At 38.0% G+C, this 16,015-nt stretch overlaps 3 protein-coding genes across 4 annotated transcripts; 2 read left to right on the top strand and 1 right to left on the bottom strand.

Moving 5' to 3' along the window:
• Window positions 1-8,883, top strand: LOC127412987 (sentrin-specific protease 2-like). 2 transcript variants are annotated; one of them, XM_051649754.1, is made up of 6 exons: window positions 1-141; window positions 422-554; window positions 5,783-6,004; window positions 6,142-6,200; window positions 6,296-6,380; window positions 7,391-8,883. In XM_051649754.1, exons 2-6 carry the CDS (start codon window positions 447-449, stop codon window positions 7,457-7,459), a joined length of 543 nt encoding a protein of 180 aa, XP_051505714.1. In that variant the 5' UTR covers window positions 1-141; window positions 422-446; the 3' UTR covers window positions 7,460-8,883. The 2 variants fall into 2 exon arrangements, with proteins under 2 accessions (XP_051505714.1, XP_051505715.1); XM_051649755.1 differs by having other exon boundaries at window positions 6,554-8,883.
• A 154-nt stretch (window positions 8,884-9,037) lies between these two features.
• sil1 (SIL1 nucleotide exchange factor) lies at window positions 9,038-13,320 on the top strand. The gene is made up of 9 exons (XM_051649740.1): window positions 9,038-9,407; window positions 9,490-9,622; window positions 9,776-9,884; window positions 10,002-10,107; window positions 10,183-10,371; window positions 10,508-10,629; window positions 10,712-10,808; window positions 10,929-11,093; window positions 12,896-13,320. The coding sequence occupies exons 1-9, from the start codon at window positions 9,273-9,275 to the stop codon at window positions 13,262-13,264; spliced, it is 1,425 nt and encodes a 474-aa protein (XP_051505700.1). The 5' UTR covers window positions 9,038-9,272; the 3' UTR covers window positions 13,265-13,320.
• Window positions 13,321-13,641: 321 nt separating this feature from the next.
• Window positions 13,642-15,347, bottom strand: LOC127412991 (serine protease inhibitor Kazal-type 1-like). Its single transcript, XM_051649760.1, has 4 exons — window positions 15,237-15,347; window positions 14,397-14,419; window positions 14,160-14,272; window positions 13,642-13,882 (listed from the first exon to the last, which is right to left on the bottom strand). The coding sequence occupies exons 1-4, from the start codon at window positions 15,283-15,285 to the stop codon at window positions 13,828-13,830; spliced, it is 240 nt and encodes a 79-aa protein (XP_051505720.1). The 5' UTR covers window positions 15,286-15,347; the 3' UTR covers window positions 13,642-13,827.
• Window positions 15,348-16,015: the final 668 nt, after the last annotated feature.

Raw genomic sequence — 16,015 nt, 5'->3', positions numbered from 1 at the left:
TTTTCATATCAGTGAGCGACAGCAAACTGGTGGAACAGCCATGGAGAATCAAGGACAAACAGGGATATCGGTCATTTTTGTTGTTGTTTTATTATAATACAGAGGCAGACGATTTTTTAAAAGATGCGGTAGCATTTCAACGTAAGGAACGAGTAACGATAAATCATCTGTTTTACCGTTTGTGATATATGTGAATATGAACGCATTAGCTAAACGTATTATGTCAGTTTATAAAGTACCTGTCTGTGTTTACAGGGGCTTTGAGCGATAGGCCTGTCCCCATTGTGTGATATGTGCACATGAACGCATCTAAATCAACAGTCTATGAACTAAATGGAGTGAATAAAGAATAAAAAAGAAAAATGTTGATTAAAGTAATGAACCACTTTAAATGAATGTTCTGGTTGCTGTTTCCCTCCAGACTGTCTTCCATCATCTTTTCAAATATGTATATCTTCAGAAGAGTACATCACAGGCATAGTTTCTTCAGAAGAAGAGCTGAAACACCTTCTGGAAAGCCACAAACGGGCAACTGGCACATCTTACACTGTTTGGTAATTTATCAGTTTCTACATGAACTGAATGTTTATTTTTTTTATTTTTTCATGTGCCTATGAAGAACATTTATGTTGAGTTGTATACACATGCACATTGCACATAAGACAGCTACTTTCATTAAACAATGCTTTATTTACAGTTTGATCATAATTGAACCCCATTTGTATGAAATATGAGCAAGTAAAAGAAAGGGAATGTGCAATGAGTTTTAAATAAGTATTAAATGCCCTTTTTTTTATCTTTTATTTATTTCCTGGTGACAGGTCGGATGATAGTCAAAAAAAAAAAAAAAGTGACACCCAGATTTCTCTGGAAAGTGGAAGACTATTCAGAACACATTCCTCTCTCTGTTAAAAGAAGAGTGATATACAGGTGCATCTCAATAAATTAGAATGTTGTGGAAAAGTTCATTTATTTCAGTAATTCAACTCAAATTGTGAAACTCGTGTATTAAATAAATTCAATGCACACAGACTGAAGTAGTTTAAGTCTTTAGTTCTTTAATTGTGATGATTTTGGCTCACATTTAACAAAAACCCACCAATTCACTATCTCAACAAATTAGAATATGGTGACATGCCAATTAGCTAATCAACTCAAAACACCTGCAAAGGTTTCCTGAGCCTTCAAAATGGTCTCTCAGTTTGGTTCATTAGGCTATACAATCATGAGGAAGACTGCTGATCTGACAGTTGTCTAGATGGCAATCACTGACACCCTTCACAAGGAGGGTAAGCCACAAACATTCATTGCCAAAGAAGCTGGCTGTTCACAGAGTGCTGTATCCAAGCATGTTAACAGAAAGTTGAGTGGAAGGAAAAAGTGTGGAAGAAAAAGATGCACAACCAACCGAGAGAACCACAGCCTTATGAGGATTGTCAAGCAAAATCGATTCAAGAATTTGGGTGAACTTCACAAGGAATGGACTGAGGCTGGGGTCAAGGCATCAAGAGCCACCACACACAGACGTGTCAAGGAATTTGGCTACAGTTGTCGTATTCCTCTTGTTAAGCCACTCCTGAACCACAGACAATGTCAGAGGTGTCTTACCTGGGCTAAGGAGAAGAACTGGACTGTTGCCCAGTGGTCCAAAGTCCTCTTTTTCAGATGAGAGCAAGTTTTGTATTTCATTTGGAAACCAAGGTCCTAGAGTCTGGAGGAAGGGTGGAGAAGCTCATAGCCCAAGTTGCTTGAAGTCCAGTGTTAAGTTTCCACAGTCTGTGATGATTTGGGGTGCAATGTCATCTGCTGGTGTTGGTCCATTGTGTTTTTTGAAAACCAAAGTCACTGCACCCGTTTACCAAGACATTTTGGAGCACTTCATGCTTCCTTCTGCTGACTAGCTTTTTAAAGATGCTGATTTCATTTTCCAGCAGGATTTGGCACCTGTCCACGCTGCCAAAAGCACCAAAAGTTGGTTAAATGACCATGGTGTTGGTGTGCTTGACTGGCCAGCAAACTCACCAGACCTGAACCCCATAGAGAATTTATGGGGTATTGTCAAGAGGAAAATGAGAAACAAGAGACCAAAAAATGCAGATGAGCTGAAGGCCACTGTCAAAGAAACCTGGGCTTCCATACCGCCTCAGCAGTGCCACAAACTGATCACCGCCATGCCAAATTGAGGCAGTAATTAAAGGAAAAGGAGCCCCTACCAAGTATTGAGTACATATACAGTAAATGAACATACTTTCCAGAAGGCCAACAATTCACTAAAAATTTTTATTTTTTTTTGGTCTTATGTATTCTAATTTGTTGAGAGTGAATTGGTGGGTTTTTGTTAAATGTGAGCCAAAATCATCACAATTAAAAGAACCAAAGACTTAAACTACTTCAGTCTGTGTGCATTGAATTTATTTAATACAAGAGTTCCGCAATTTGAGTTGAATTACTGAAATAAATGAACTTTTCCATGACATTCTAATTTATTGAGATGCACCTGTATGCTTGCCAGCTTGGGAAAAAACTACAAAAAGACACCAAAAACAGATGAGTTGGTATGTTCCTAAAGCACACATTTTCATGAGCTTAATGTATGTTGTATGAGAGTGGCAAAATATACATTTACTTGTAGACAAAAGTTTAGGCTTACCTATTTTTATTTTTTTATTACTATTTTTTTTACATTAATATTGAAGTCATTAAAACTATGGAAAAATAAAAAATGGGAGTACAGAACTAGTGACCAAAAATAATCAACAAATCTATAAACAAATAAAAACATTATACCTTGTGTCTAGATTCCAGCTCAGCACACGCTGTTCATTCACAAGCAATGTCATGAGGCTCAAACCGATATGCTTTTTAAACCTTGTTGACTGCTTTTCTTAAACTATCTGGTGCAAATCCTCAATTTCTTTAAAAAAATAAAAAGTTTAGTAAAGAATACAGTTAAAAAACACTGCAAAACAAATTTCAAGCATTAATGTATAAACCTTTAGTTTGGGAGGTTTTTAAGAACATGTTCAACAAAATCAGTTAGCAGGGTACCCATGGTCATGGAAACCCTGGAAATATAAAGGAAATTTGAAATTGTGATTTCCAGATTTTAAATAATAACCATGTCCTGTAGCAAATATGATATTTCATGATATGCAGTGCTCTGATAGGGTTTAACATTAAGTTTTAATTATTGATGTCCCAGGCAGGTCATTACTTCATGCATCAGTAGTTTTCAATCTTCAGCACATTCCTACTGATGACTCCAAGAATATAAAAAATAATTCTCACAATTTTGAAAAATACATACATTTTCAGCTAGATAATGTTACTTTGTGGATAATTTAAAATTAAGCGGATTTTGCAACAAGTTAAACTCTTTTATAGAAATTCATATGTTTACATTGGAAGGCACAGAAACACATTTACAAGATCAATGAATGCCACACTTAGCAAAGACACAACAGTGACAGTTTCACCAACCGGCCTGTTGTCTAGTACTAAAAATACTTACAGAATTGATTGGATCCAATGTAAATTGGTGCTTGGAAGAATAAGTAAAACAATTAGATGTACATCCACTATGCTATATGACAATGTTTGTTCAGTCCCAGATTAATATTTATTGTCTGATTTAGTGCCTGGCCCTAGAAATGAAATGTAGTGATGTATAAATGATTTGTCTTTCAATCTGCAGCATACTGAACATGAATATATAAGCAGAAGAAGACGTCACATTCAAAGCAGCAAGAAAGTTGATTGCCTAGCAAAACTATGTCATATATATTAAGGTAAATTTGACACTGTCATGGCCCATTTAAATGCACACAATATGTAATGTTCTGCATAGGGTCAGGAATTTCCCATATTTCATAAGAGATTCAGGTCTGCCAAACATAGGTAATTTCTCATTCAAATTTATGCACATCATTAAGGTAATTTTTATTTAATACAATTATTTCTAATACATTTTCTATTATAATAAATTTCATATTTAGAATACAAATATCTGCTCAAATTTGTGCAATGCTTCTCAAATGGATTTGCTTAAGGACCCAGTATATGCATTTGACAAAGTGGTGGTGAATCATCCTGACTACATTAAGTTATATCAACCAAATTAATTTTAAGGGTAGGATCATGGTGGGGGTGAGCAACATGACTAAAATGTATACAGTGCCTTGCAAAAGTATTCAGACCCCTGACCAATTCTCTCATATTACCGAATTACAAATGGTACACTGAAATTTCATTCTGATTGATATTTTATTTTAAAACACTTAAACTCAAAATCAGTTATTGTAAGGTGACATTGTTTTTCTTGTTGGGAAATATTTTTATGAAAAATAAAAAACTGAAATATCTTGCTTGCATAAGTATTCAACCCCACACATTAATATTTGGTCGAGCCACCTTTTGTATCAAAAGTAACAGTCAGTATCTGGTGTGGCCACCAGCTGCATTAAGTACTGCAGTGCATCTCCTCCTCATGGACTGCACCAGATTTGCCAGTTCTTGCTGTGGGATGTTACACAACTCTTCCATCAAGGCAAGTTCCCAGACATTTCTGGGGGGAATGCCCCTAGCTCTCACCCTCTGATCCAACAGATCCCAGACGTGCTCAATGGGATTGAGATCCGGGCTCTTCGCTGGCCATGGCAGAACACTGACATTCCTGTCTTGCAGGAAATCATGCACAGAATGAGCAGTATGGCTGGTGGCATTGTCATGCTGGAGGGTCATGTCAGGATGAGCCTGCAGGAAGGGTACCACATGAGGGAGGAGAATGTCCTCCCTGTAATGCACAGCGTTGAGGTTGCCTGCAATGTCAACAAGCTCAGTCCGATGATGCAGTGTCACACCGCCCCAGACCATGAAGGACCCTCCACCTCCAAATCGATCTCCCTCCAGACAGAGTACAGGCCTTGGTGTAATGCTTATTCCTTCAATAAACACAAGTCCAACCGTCACCCCTGGTGAGACAAAACCGGGACTCGTCAGTGAAGAGCGCTTTTTGCCAGTCCTGTCTGGTCCAGCAAAGGTGGATTTTTGCCCATAGGCGACATTGTTGCCGGTGATGTCTGGTAAGGACCTGCCTTATAACAGGCCAACAAGCCCTCAGTCCAGCCTCTCTCAGCCTATTGCGGACAGTCTGAGCACTGAAGGAGGGATTGTGCATTCCTGGTGTAACTCGGGCAGTTGTTGTTGCCATCCTGTACCTGTCCCTCAGGTGTGATATTCGGATGTACCGATCCTGTTGTTACACGTACCGATCCTGTGCAGGTGTTACACGTGGTCTGCCACTGCGAGGACGATCAGCTGTCCTTCCTGTCTCCCTGTAGTGCTGTCTTAGGCGTCTCACAGTATGGACATTGCAAGTTATTGCCCCGGCCACATCTCCAGTCCTCAATGCGCCATGCAGCATGCCTGAGGCATGTTCACGCAGATGAGCAGGGACCCTGGGCATCTTTCTTTTGGTGTTTTTCAGAGTCAGTAGAAAGGTCTCTTTAGTGTCCTAAGTTTTTATAACTGTGACCTTAATTGTCTACCATCTGAAAGTTGTTAGTGTCTTTACGACTGTTCCACAGGTGCATTAATTGTTTATGGTTCATTGAACAAGCATGGAAAACATTGTTTAAACCCTTATACAAAAAAGATCTGTAAAGTTACTTGGATTTTTACAAAATTATATTTAAAATAGTGTCCTGAAAAAGGAACTTTTCTTTTTTTGCTGAGTTTATTATGTATCCCTAGTCATTAATATTTTTACTCTTATGTTCTCAAGGTTTTCAACTTCTGTTTGTCCCTGCTGATGAAGAGGAGCAATGATCAGCAAGAAGGACTTAAGGTCTACTGTTTAAGCACATTTTTCTTCCCAAAGCTTCAGAGTGGTGACGGACATTTTGCAGGCCACGCAGCAGTGAAGAAATGGACAAAAACAGTGGATTTCTTCCTCTATGATCTGGTTCTTGTTCCTTTGCACCTTGGCTTGCACTGGGCTTTGGCTGTAAGTAATTTATGAAGAACAATGGCTTTGTAACACATTGTTTCCATATCTGTACTGTATGATTAAAAGTGTAAAACACTTTATTTTTACTCTTTTGCTTATGTCTTTAACCTTTTACCTCCATTTCTTATCACCAGACAATCCAGTGCTATGCCTCCATGGGTCAGAGACATGGTGATATCTGCCACATATTGTTGTGAGTTATGTCCAGATGATTGCTGCAAGTTTGGTTTGATCATCAAATTGCTTTTGAAGGCATGTATACATGTCTCATGTGTGATTAATTAACAGGAAATACCTCATGGAGGAGTACAAAATCAAAAAAAGCTGCATCATGGAGGCTTCCAGATGGACCACTGGCCAAATGAGAACCAATGTATGCATACCACCATGTAATAAATTATACAAATATTTTTCAAACTGTCCTTTTATGCTAAGTGTTGTAATTGTGTCTCTAGGCAATTCCCAAACAATTGAAAAAAAATGTTTTTTTTTTGTTTTTTTTTATTTTTCCTCTTTTTCACCCAATTTGGAATGCCCAATTCCCAGTGCGCTCTAAGTCCTCATGGTGACATAGTGATTCGCCTCAATCCGGGTGGCGGAGGATGAATCCCAGTTGCATCCGCGTCTGAGACCGTCAACCTGCGAATCTTATCACGTGGCTTGTTGAGCGCATTGCCACGGAGACAGCGCCTGTGGAGGCTTCACGCCATCCACCGCGGCATCCGCACTCAACTCGCCACGCGCCCCACCGAGAACGAACCACATTATAGTGACCACGAGGAGGTTACCCCATGTGACTCTACCCTCCCTAGCAACCAGGCCAATTTGGTTGCTTAGGAGACCTGGCTGGAGTCACTCAGCATGCCCTGGGATTCGTACTAGCGAACTCCAGGAGTGGTAGCCAGCGTCTTTTACCACTGAGCTACCCAGGCCCCCTCTGACTGTGGTGTTTTTGCCTGTAAATACGTAGACTTCATTTCTCAAGGAAAGCCACTTATTTTCAGACCAAGCTACAATATTTTTATTTCTCGCAAACCTGATTTTTAACACATACTTATTTTTGCTGTTGAGATGGAGATTGAGATTAGAGTATCCATCCATCTATCTGTCGTTCTATCTATCTGTCTGTTTGTCTACATTGGTCTATCAGTTGGTCTGTTTGTCTGTCTATTTTTCACACTTTATCAGTAACCATATCTATCCTGGTATCTAACTCACTCTAAACTTAAGACTAACACTTAGTATAGTAACAAGATGGAAAACCTAGGTAACTGTATCCATGTCTCACTGCTAAACCGTCAAAAACGTATCTTTTTTTTTTTTTTTTTGTCAAAATGCCATCATCAAAGTTTGTCTGTATGATTGTTCTCTCTTTCTATGTAGTGTGACATTCCAGTCCTACGAAAGGTGATGGTGTGGGAGATAGTACATCAGAAGATCCTGTATAGATGATGTCCTGAGACATCCAAAAGCTGAAGTCTAATTGTTCTGCCTGCTGTCAACATTTGATCTTTTTTTTTTTTTTTTTTTGGAATAAAGTTGAGTATGAACATCTAGTTGTCAGTTTGTTTCTTAGAATAGCAGTGGAAACAAGTTAGTAAGAACGAATGTTTAACTGCAGATTTCAGTTGAAATTCTCTTAGAACAGGTATATATCCCTCGAAACTCCTATAAAAACAGACAGGTATTTCATGCACATGTAATTCAGTGGGGACAGGTCTATCGCTCCAAGAACTCAGATGGTTTAAATGGTACTAGTGTGATATTTTAGCGTGATTTTGAATTAATCTACTCAACATCTTTTTCTATTAGCGGCAGATCAACCGTTAGTGATATAGGTTATCCTCATACATTTTTAGTGCATAGTGTGAGTTTTTGTCGTGTAAAACGGCCCCTCAAATCATGCCAAAAAGCCGATATAACATCACATAAGAAAAACATATGATCAAGACTTTCACTTTTGTTCTCACAAAAGATGCATGAGCTATTCACATCAGAGTACTTAGATAAAAGTTGGTTACAAGGGTAAATCTTGTGCACGATTTTAAAATCACTCCTTTGATCTTATAAGTCATACAATATTTATAAGGTAACAACCATGCATGTTCAATGCATGTTGTTGATGATCATAAAGTTCCAGTAGAATTTTCCTCTTGGGGAAATATAATCTCGAGAGTGTAATACTTGACGAATAAATGTATTATTACATGTTTTACTCCGTAAAGAAACGCCTTTCAACAAAAGGGGAGAGAGGCTCAAAAGGCTGTGTCTCGTTTGGAAGGATGCGTCCTCCAGAGGTCGCATTTGTCAGCCGCATACGTCATTGAGGCTGTCTCGTTTCAGAAAAGCGAGTAGGACACTTCGAATGCAGCCTTCGAATGTGACCTTCTTTCACGGGAATTCGGAGGATGCATGAGGTGTATCCTTCGTGGGAACTCACAACCCACAATTCTTTACTTCAACGGAAATGTCTAAAAAAAAATGACGCCAATTTGCCCGTAAATATGATGTTCAAACACAAGTAATGTTAATTCCCAAGTTGAAGTACCTCAGTAGATGGGTGCGGAGTATATAATATGTATAATTATATTAATATATAATTAAAATAAAGTATTAGACTAAAAGTACACCTGCAAAATCTATTTTCTTTTCTCTTTACATCATTATAACTCTCCTAAAATGTACCTCATACATTCCCTTCGAGAGGGACTTTGTTCCCTTCACACTCAAAGCGCTCGCGCTTGTTAAAGAGTGGCGTGCTGTCATAGCAACCATGTTACGTTCCGTTTCCGTTTGTCCTACGAACGCCGTCTCGTTTAAATTAGATTTGTTTAAAGGAGGACGCTCGGTATACCGCAGCCTTCTAAGGACGAGTGCTACCTAGCATGCAGCCTTCCAAACGAGACACAGCTTTTGTTTGCGTCATGAGAACGTGTTTCTTCTTTTAGCCAATTGCAGTGTCCGAATACAATGACGTTCATCAAAACATACACCTCCCTTTGTTTGATTGGTTCACGTATTCCATTTAGACGGTCAGCGGAAGTACACATGCGCTCTGTGGCATAACTTAGCACATTGTCAACAAAATAAACGAAACAGATTTAGTAGTTTGTACTCGAAGTTGAGCATGTTCTTTATGACCTCTTATAGAAATTAGTAACCGTTTTTGGGGATGGATTTTAGTTTCGGATGGTCTCGTGGAAATGTTAGACATATGATTAAACCCCACTGTCTTTAGAATTAGAATATTATTTATTTTACCTGCATGCGTATGACGTTTTCTTTGTCCAATATAATGATGACCAGACGTATAATGCAAAGCAAGAGGAGTAGCAGTATTGGGGTGACAATCACCCTCTGGCTTTTTGGTCTTCATCTTATATGTGCCCACAATGTGAAGGTGAGATCTGCTATTGGGATGTTGGAAAACTTTGTATTTATTTTTCTGTATCAACTTAATAGTAGCATTGTTGCCCTTGCAGTCCCCAACAGCCCTAACTATTAAAGAGGACTCTGGTGATCTTAACCAGGTTGAAGAGACACAGTTAGAGGACGAGGATCCTGAGGACCTGGAGGTGTTTCATCCCACAAACAATTGGCAAACTCTCAGACCAGGTGTATATTCCCATGAGCCACAGAGCTGGCTGTTTATCTTTAGTTTTAAATAGCTAGATGAAGGACTTATGTTGCTTTTTGTGATTATTATTGGGTGGCTGTCAAAGTTTGAATTGACTCAATGTGTAACTCTAATTATACTCCATTCTTTAGGTCAAGCAGTTCCAGCAGGTTCTCATGTCCGACTGAATCTTCAGACTGGGCAAAGAGAGGTCAAGCTGGGAGAGGAGGAAGGTCTCAAATATTGGAGAGATGGAAATAGGTACTGTGGAAGGAGATATGTGGTATACTAAAACCAATGCATGGGTGGATTGAGATGATACATTGTTATAAATACAGGTGTGATATTATTATTCCATGTTTGTCGTCTTCTGGTTAGGCAAGGAATGATGAACATGCAGGCCCCTTCATTCACAGCTCAGGAGTTGAAAGAGGCTCTGAAATATTTCAAAGAAGGAACAGATGATTCTTCAGGCACTAAACAAGTAGGATCATTTAATTTCTTTACCCACCTTGATTTGTTGCTTATTGAGTGCTTTACTACTGATGTTTGGTTTTAGGATGAAGAAGAGGTGAGGGCCAAATTTCGCCCCATCGAAGAGCTGAAAAAAGACATGAAAGCCCTTGACATGCTGATAGAGACAGATGTTCAAGTTATGAAGAGACTTTTAACCCAATTCAATGATTCTAAAAGCACAAGTGAAGAAAAAGTCGCCGCTCTTCTTGACCTGGAGTACCTTGTGCACCAGGTGATGCCTCTATTACAACTGTGGAACAATTGCTTGAAATTTAGTTAGCGGTTTCTGACAATCACTGTATCCCTCGCTGTCCTCTTTGCAAATTGCAAGAGAACATTTTTTTAAATGTCTTTTTTTTTCCAAACAGGTGGACAATGCCCAAAATATGGTGTCCATGGGAGGAATGCATCTGGTTATAAATGCTTTAAACAGTACAGATGTTCGTCTTCAGGAGAGTGCTGCCTTTGTGCTTGGATCGGCTGTTTCAAGGTGAGTGCCATACTTGCAATCAAAAAGCGCTATCTAAACACAGTCCATTTAGGATTTGTCACAATTTCCTAAATTTTTCTAGTAACCCATCAGTGCAAGTTGAGGCGGTAGAAGGCGGTGGATTACAAAAACTGCTGACATTACTTGCCACTCAACGACCAATGGCAGTTAAGAAAAAGGTAAGCACCAGTCAAAAAACCCTGGACATTTTACTCTTTTACGGCTAGTATTAAATTGTAATTGTCATAGCTAAATTAATATGAATATTCCCTCACTACAGAAAATGTGATTTAATGCAGGTGTTATTTGCTGTGGCCTCACTACTGCGTCACTTCCCGTTTGCTCAAAGTCACTTTTTGAAGCTTGGTGGTGGGCAGGTGCTTGCCGAACTGTTTCAAACACCAGGCGCAGAGGCCCTGCGTGTGAGAATCATTACAGTCCTCTATGATATGATTGTTGAGAAGGTTGGTATATTTCCATGTTTTTCCACAGCACATTCTAATGCTTAGATCTTTTATTCCTTTAAGCCAGTGATTCTCATAAGAACAACTTTCAGTTTTCAATGTTTTGCTGAGTAATGAAAAGTTACATTCTTCAATGAAAGAAAAATAATCTGAATTCACTTTTTGTCACTAGGACTACATTGTTCGTATACTTTCTGTTACATAAATACATAAAGCCATGATTTTTTTAACCCCCTTCGTTCAAAACGAGTATGACTTCTTTCATCTGTGAGACAAAAAAGAGAGAGTTCGTGATTGTGACTGTCAAGCTCCAAAAGCACATAAAAGCACCATAAAAGTCATCCATATCACTCGTGCTCTATATTTCAATTATTCTGTAGCCATGCTATGGTGTTGTGTGAGGAACAGACTAAAATTTAAGTGTTTGTTTACCTCTTCACCCATTCAGATCTGGTGCATGCAGTGCCGTAGCTAATGGGGTGAAAGTAGGTAATGATTCTAGGGGCCCACAGGCTTTTTATATAAAAGGGGCCCCAAGCGATATACAGTCAGGGGCCCAGAATTGACCCTTCACTAAGCCCCACCCTAAAAGCATTTCTGACCAATTCTATTTTAGCAACTGTTGCCATGCACCATTTCTCTGACAAGTGCTTGCTTTTTTCCAACGAAAGTCTACTAGAGTATTGTGTGTTTGAGTAGTTTTCATTGGAATTTTATAGAAATTATCCAATTGTTGTTTTTAAAACATTGTTGCTGGGTCACTTGTAATAGTGACACGAGTTACTTAGAGAGGATTCACACTGTTTTTTTCTTTCTTTTAAATAAATCTTTAAATTAAACTTGAGAAGAGCATGCTTTGGATTAAACTGTGTCAGTCCTCATTCCCAAATGAACAATTATATCATCAGCTAGAACACCTACATTTGGTCCAAGGTAAATTAAAGCTAATAACTTAACATTAATTCATTTACGTATTGATTCCGGTCTTAATAAAGGCGATCGTCAATAAAAAGTTAACAGCATCATAGCGAGTGTTATGGGACGTTATGTGCAGTTCTGTTCATATACAATGATGTTATCAGGTGTGTATCACCCGACGCTTTTCTCTTTTCAAGTGACTGTGATAATCGTTGGCCTCAATTCTGATTCACAGGCTCTGCAGTTTGCAATCAAATTACTGTGTAGTTTAACAATTTCTTTTACAAAAACATCAGATAAATATGCACTTTATTCCAGCCCACGTAAGAATATTAACAATACAGTTTTGCCAAAATCCGACAGTTCACTGCAATCTACCATTCATACCTATGGGTAGTTCGGCAAAGCTTGTCAGAGCAAGCAATGGTAACCAAGGAGTGGAGCTTAATGAAGGGTCAGTTCCTTGCTAAAGCCCTGCACGCACAAAAACGTATTTGTTAAAATAAGTGCAACACAGGATGCGCTGCAGTGCCAGGTGAAATTGTAAACCAGGCTTAAGAAAAAAAAAAGGTGGAGGACAAGAAATTGCGCGCATTGGTTTATTGCGCACATTGGTTTATTGCGCATGTATTGTCATAACTATTTTTAAAGTGTTAAAGTGAAAGAGATTTGAAAGAACGAGGCAGTCTTCATTGAGAACCACTGCTTTGCTGCAACGTATCATAACCGCAAATTATGAAAAAAATGTCAAAATCAACCAGAAAATTAGTTTGTGTAGTTTGCTTTATTTTTAAGTTAAATGACACATTTTCAATGTAAACTGTATGTATTCAGCACCTGAATCAGACGTCTGAATCAAACCATTCTTGTGCTTTGCGTTGTAGGAGCTGATATCACAGGCAGGTCTGGACCTTATACCAGATTCCACTCACCAGGAACGTTTGCGACAATATGCTGAAGTGTCCCTTCTGCCCGTGCTGGTAGAGCAGGGGTGGTGCAGCCTTGTGCCTGAGCTTTTAGCTTCTTCCGAGCATGATTGGGTAGAGAAGGCTCTGCGCACTCTGCTTGCCATGATGGCTCAGTGTCAGACTCAGTATAAACAGAACCCCACCCTGATGGCTTCTCTTAATGAACTGCACAAACAGTATAAAGAACTGGCCCTCACAGAGCAGGACATAGGGGAGCAGGATGGTTACTTTGGGGAGATCCTGGCCCTTGTGGACTCTATGGTGGTTAAAATGCAACATGTGTAGAATGGTACAGCTGCATTCTCGGAATATCAAGATAAAATAAAAGGATTTAAAAATTGTGAATGATGCATTTGTCTAGTTATTCCATTTAGGAATGTGCATTGCAACCATGCTGTGAACACTTTAAAGAAGCCTAAAGTTATGTACTGTATACATAGATGTTGCATAGGTGTCTAGAACTTTAAAATGCTCAAAGGAAATCAATCAGAATTTTGTTTTAAAAGACATGCATTAGTTAGTGTTTTTATTTTTATTTTATTTTTTTAGCTTAGTGGTCAAATGAGTCAAAATAGGCAAAGGAAGAAAGACATTCAAAGAATGAAAGTGGGTACATTTGAAAGTATAGTTTTATTCAGTACTTCAGTAATAAATGAGAGATCTTAAATGCTTGATTTTTTTTATTGCTTTACATTACATGATAAGGCATTGTTTCATAAAGTTCCAATAGTGTATAACCTTAAAGAGGTTTACAGGCTAATCTATGATGGAGCATCATGCTCAGCTGGTTTTTAATGTATTCCAACTGGAAAGCCATTCTGGATGCTATAGCTGTAACAGCAGTGAGTTCAGGGGATCTCACATTTTCCTTCGAACATTACTTTGACTTTCTGGTTACGGACACTAAAAAGAGAAGAAGATGCATTGTTTAGAAGTTCCACAAATGCTCTGCATTGCTATTAGGATTGCTACTAGTTTGCCCTCTTCAAAATGAAAACTGTCACATGTCTGTTTATCAAAGCTTGGTAGGTTAATAAGTAATTGATTCAACACGGACATCTGGGCATATCCTGAGTTTTCTCACATCTCCTGCATCAGCCTTCTCAAATAGTTGAATTGACATGGTATCAATATTTATTTTATTCATCATTTACATAACCGCTGCGTTCAGTGGACCTACCTGTTGTCCCAGCAAAGCATGCACTCATTTGAGTATGTTATGCCGTCATCTCCACACACTGGATTGTATTCGCGGGAACACAGGCCATTATTATCGGACTCAGAACATATGGCCTGTTAAAGAGATATTAGAGCAATTTCCAGATTAAATCCACATATCTTAACACTTTAACTCCATTGTTCTTTATTATAAGCAAATATTTACTTCAAAATGATGAGGTTTTACAAGTGAGCTTACCTCTCGGGGCTGTGGCTCTGCCACTGTGAAAAGAATTTTGAAAAGCATGATGATGGGAAATGAACCATGAAAGGCACATACATTTCACAGACAAGGGCTTGACAAAAAATGGTGCTAAATAAGTTTTGTTTTCTTTTGAACTTACTGTGTGTTTAGCTTGAATAGATGCCAAATTCTTATTTTAGGTACTTGATGTATGACGTCATCTCTTTAGACTGAAGCCACAGACTCAAAATGATGTGTTTTATAAACATGAAGTTTGTTAAAAATGTTTCAACAATGTCTTTATTTTTGTTATGATCTTTCTTATTTCAAGAAACAGAAATTAACATTTCAAGAAACATCCTTAAATATTCCTGGGTGTATTTTTGTTTAATGGAAATAGAAAATGTTTTGGCATCAAGTTTGATCAAATTTAGGGATCTTATCTTATGTCAACAATTGGACTTTTTTTTATTTTATTTTTTTTATACCATCTAAAATGTTGCCGTCCTATATTTGTTTTCCCCTTTCTCAAATATATATTGTTATTTAGGCTTAAACAGCAAAAAGACAAATGCCTTTTGAGAACAAAGGTATAATTTAGTAAGCTGTTACCTTCTCATGTCCCGGGTTTCAGAAGTGCAAATAACACTTAAAATTCAACATCCATAAATGAAACAACGCATTGTGGGTCACTCTGTTATGCTTATTATGAGATTTCAGTGCCCAAAGATGTATATTAAAGACAACAGTATCCTGGCTAAGAAGCAATCTGGATTTGATTTAATAATTGGTTTAATACAAAATAAACCTCTGTTCAGTCTATGTACCTTAAATCATGACAAATCTGATACTTACCAGAGAGGCAAATGACAACAGATACACAGATCAGGATAGTCAACTTCATAGTCACTTGGGTATGCGTGTTTGTGTGTGAAACTCCACAGGTGTTGTTCTCTAGCCAGAGTTCTGTAATCATAAAGCTTTTGTAATCAACAAACACTCCTCCCTCCCTTTTATCTTTTCTGCCTACCTTGTAAGAACCTGACTGGTGACATTCATGTAGTGATCCCACAAACAATGACTAAGGACAGTCAAATACCCTGATAAAGGCTTTCTAAGTTTCTGTTTGTCTGCGTGTCGGTTTGTGAAATATTTTTTAACCAACCGGTAGATTAAATAAAATGTAATTGTAAACTGAATTGCATTTTAAGTGTAAACCCTTCTTTAAGTGTCCTGGTCTACTACTTAATGACTAAGGACATCTGAGGCTAAGGACATTTGTTTGTGGTTTTGCAATGTTATTATGGAGGCCTTTGTTAAAATATGTTCAAAACGAAACAGTTAAAGATGAATTATATTTTAAAAAAGAGCATCAGAGAGCTGTTCTTAAACATAGGAAACCCACTTTTCTAGGAGAGGAACAAGACTGGATAATAAAAGTATATATATATATATATATATATATATATATATATATATATATATATATATATATTTTTTTTTTTTTTTTAATGGTCTCATTTTACAAACACGATGTAAAAGTCCCTATACATGATTGTTGCAGACATTGATGCATCATTATCTACAGTTGTTTTCCTGTTCAGTAAATATTCTTGTTTTCAAAAGCTGCATGG

Source organism: Myxocyprinus asiaticus, chromosome 22 (genome assembly GCF_019703515.2).
Source record: "Myxocyprinus asiaticus isolate MX2 ecotype Aquarium Trade chromosome 22, UBuf_Myxa_2, whole genome shotgun sequence".
Classification (NCBI taxonomy): domain Eukaryota; kingdom Metazoa; phylum Chordata; class Actinopteri; order Cypriniformes; family Catostomidae; genus Myxocyprinus; species Myxocyprinus asiaticus.
This window is presented reverse-complemented; position numbering and strand designations above follow the sequence as displayed.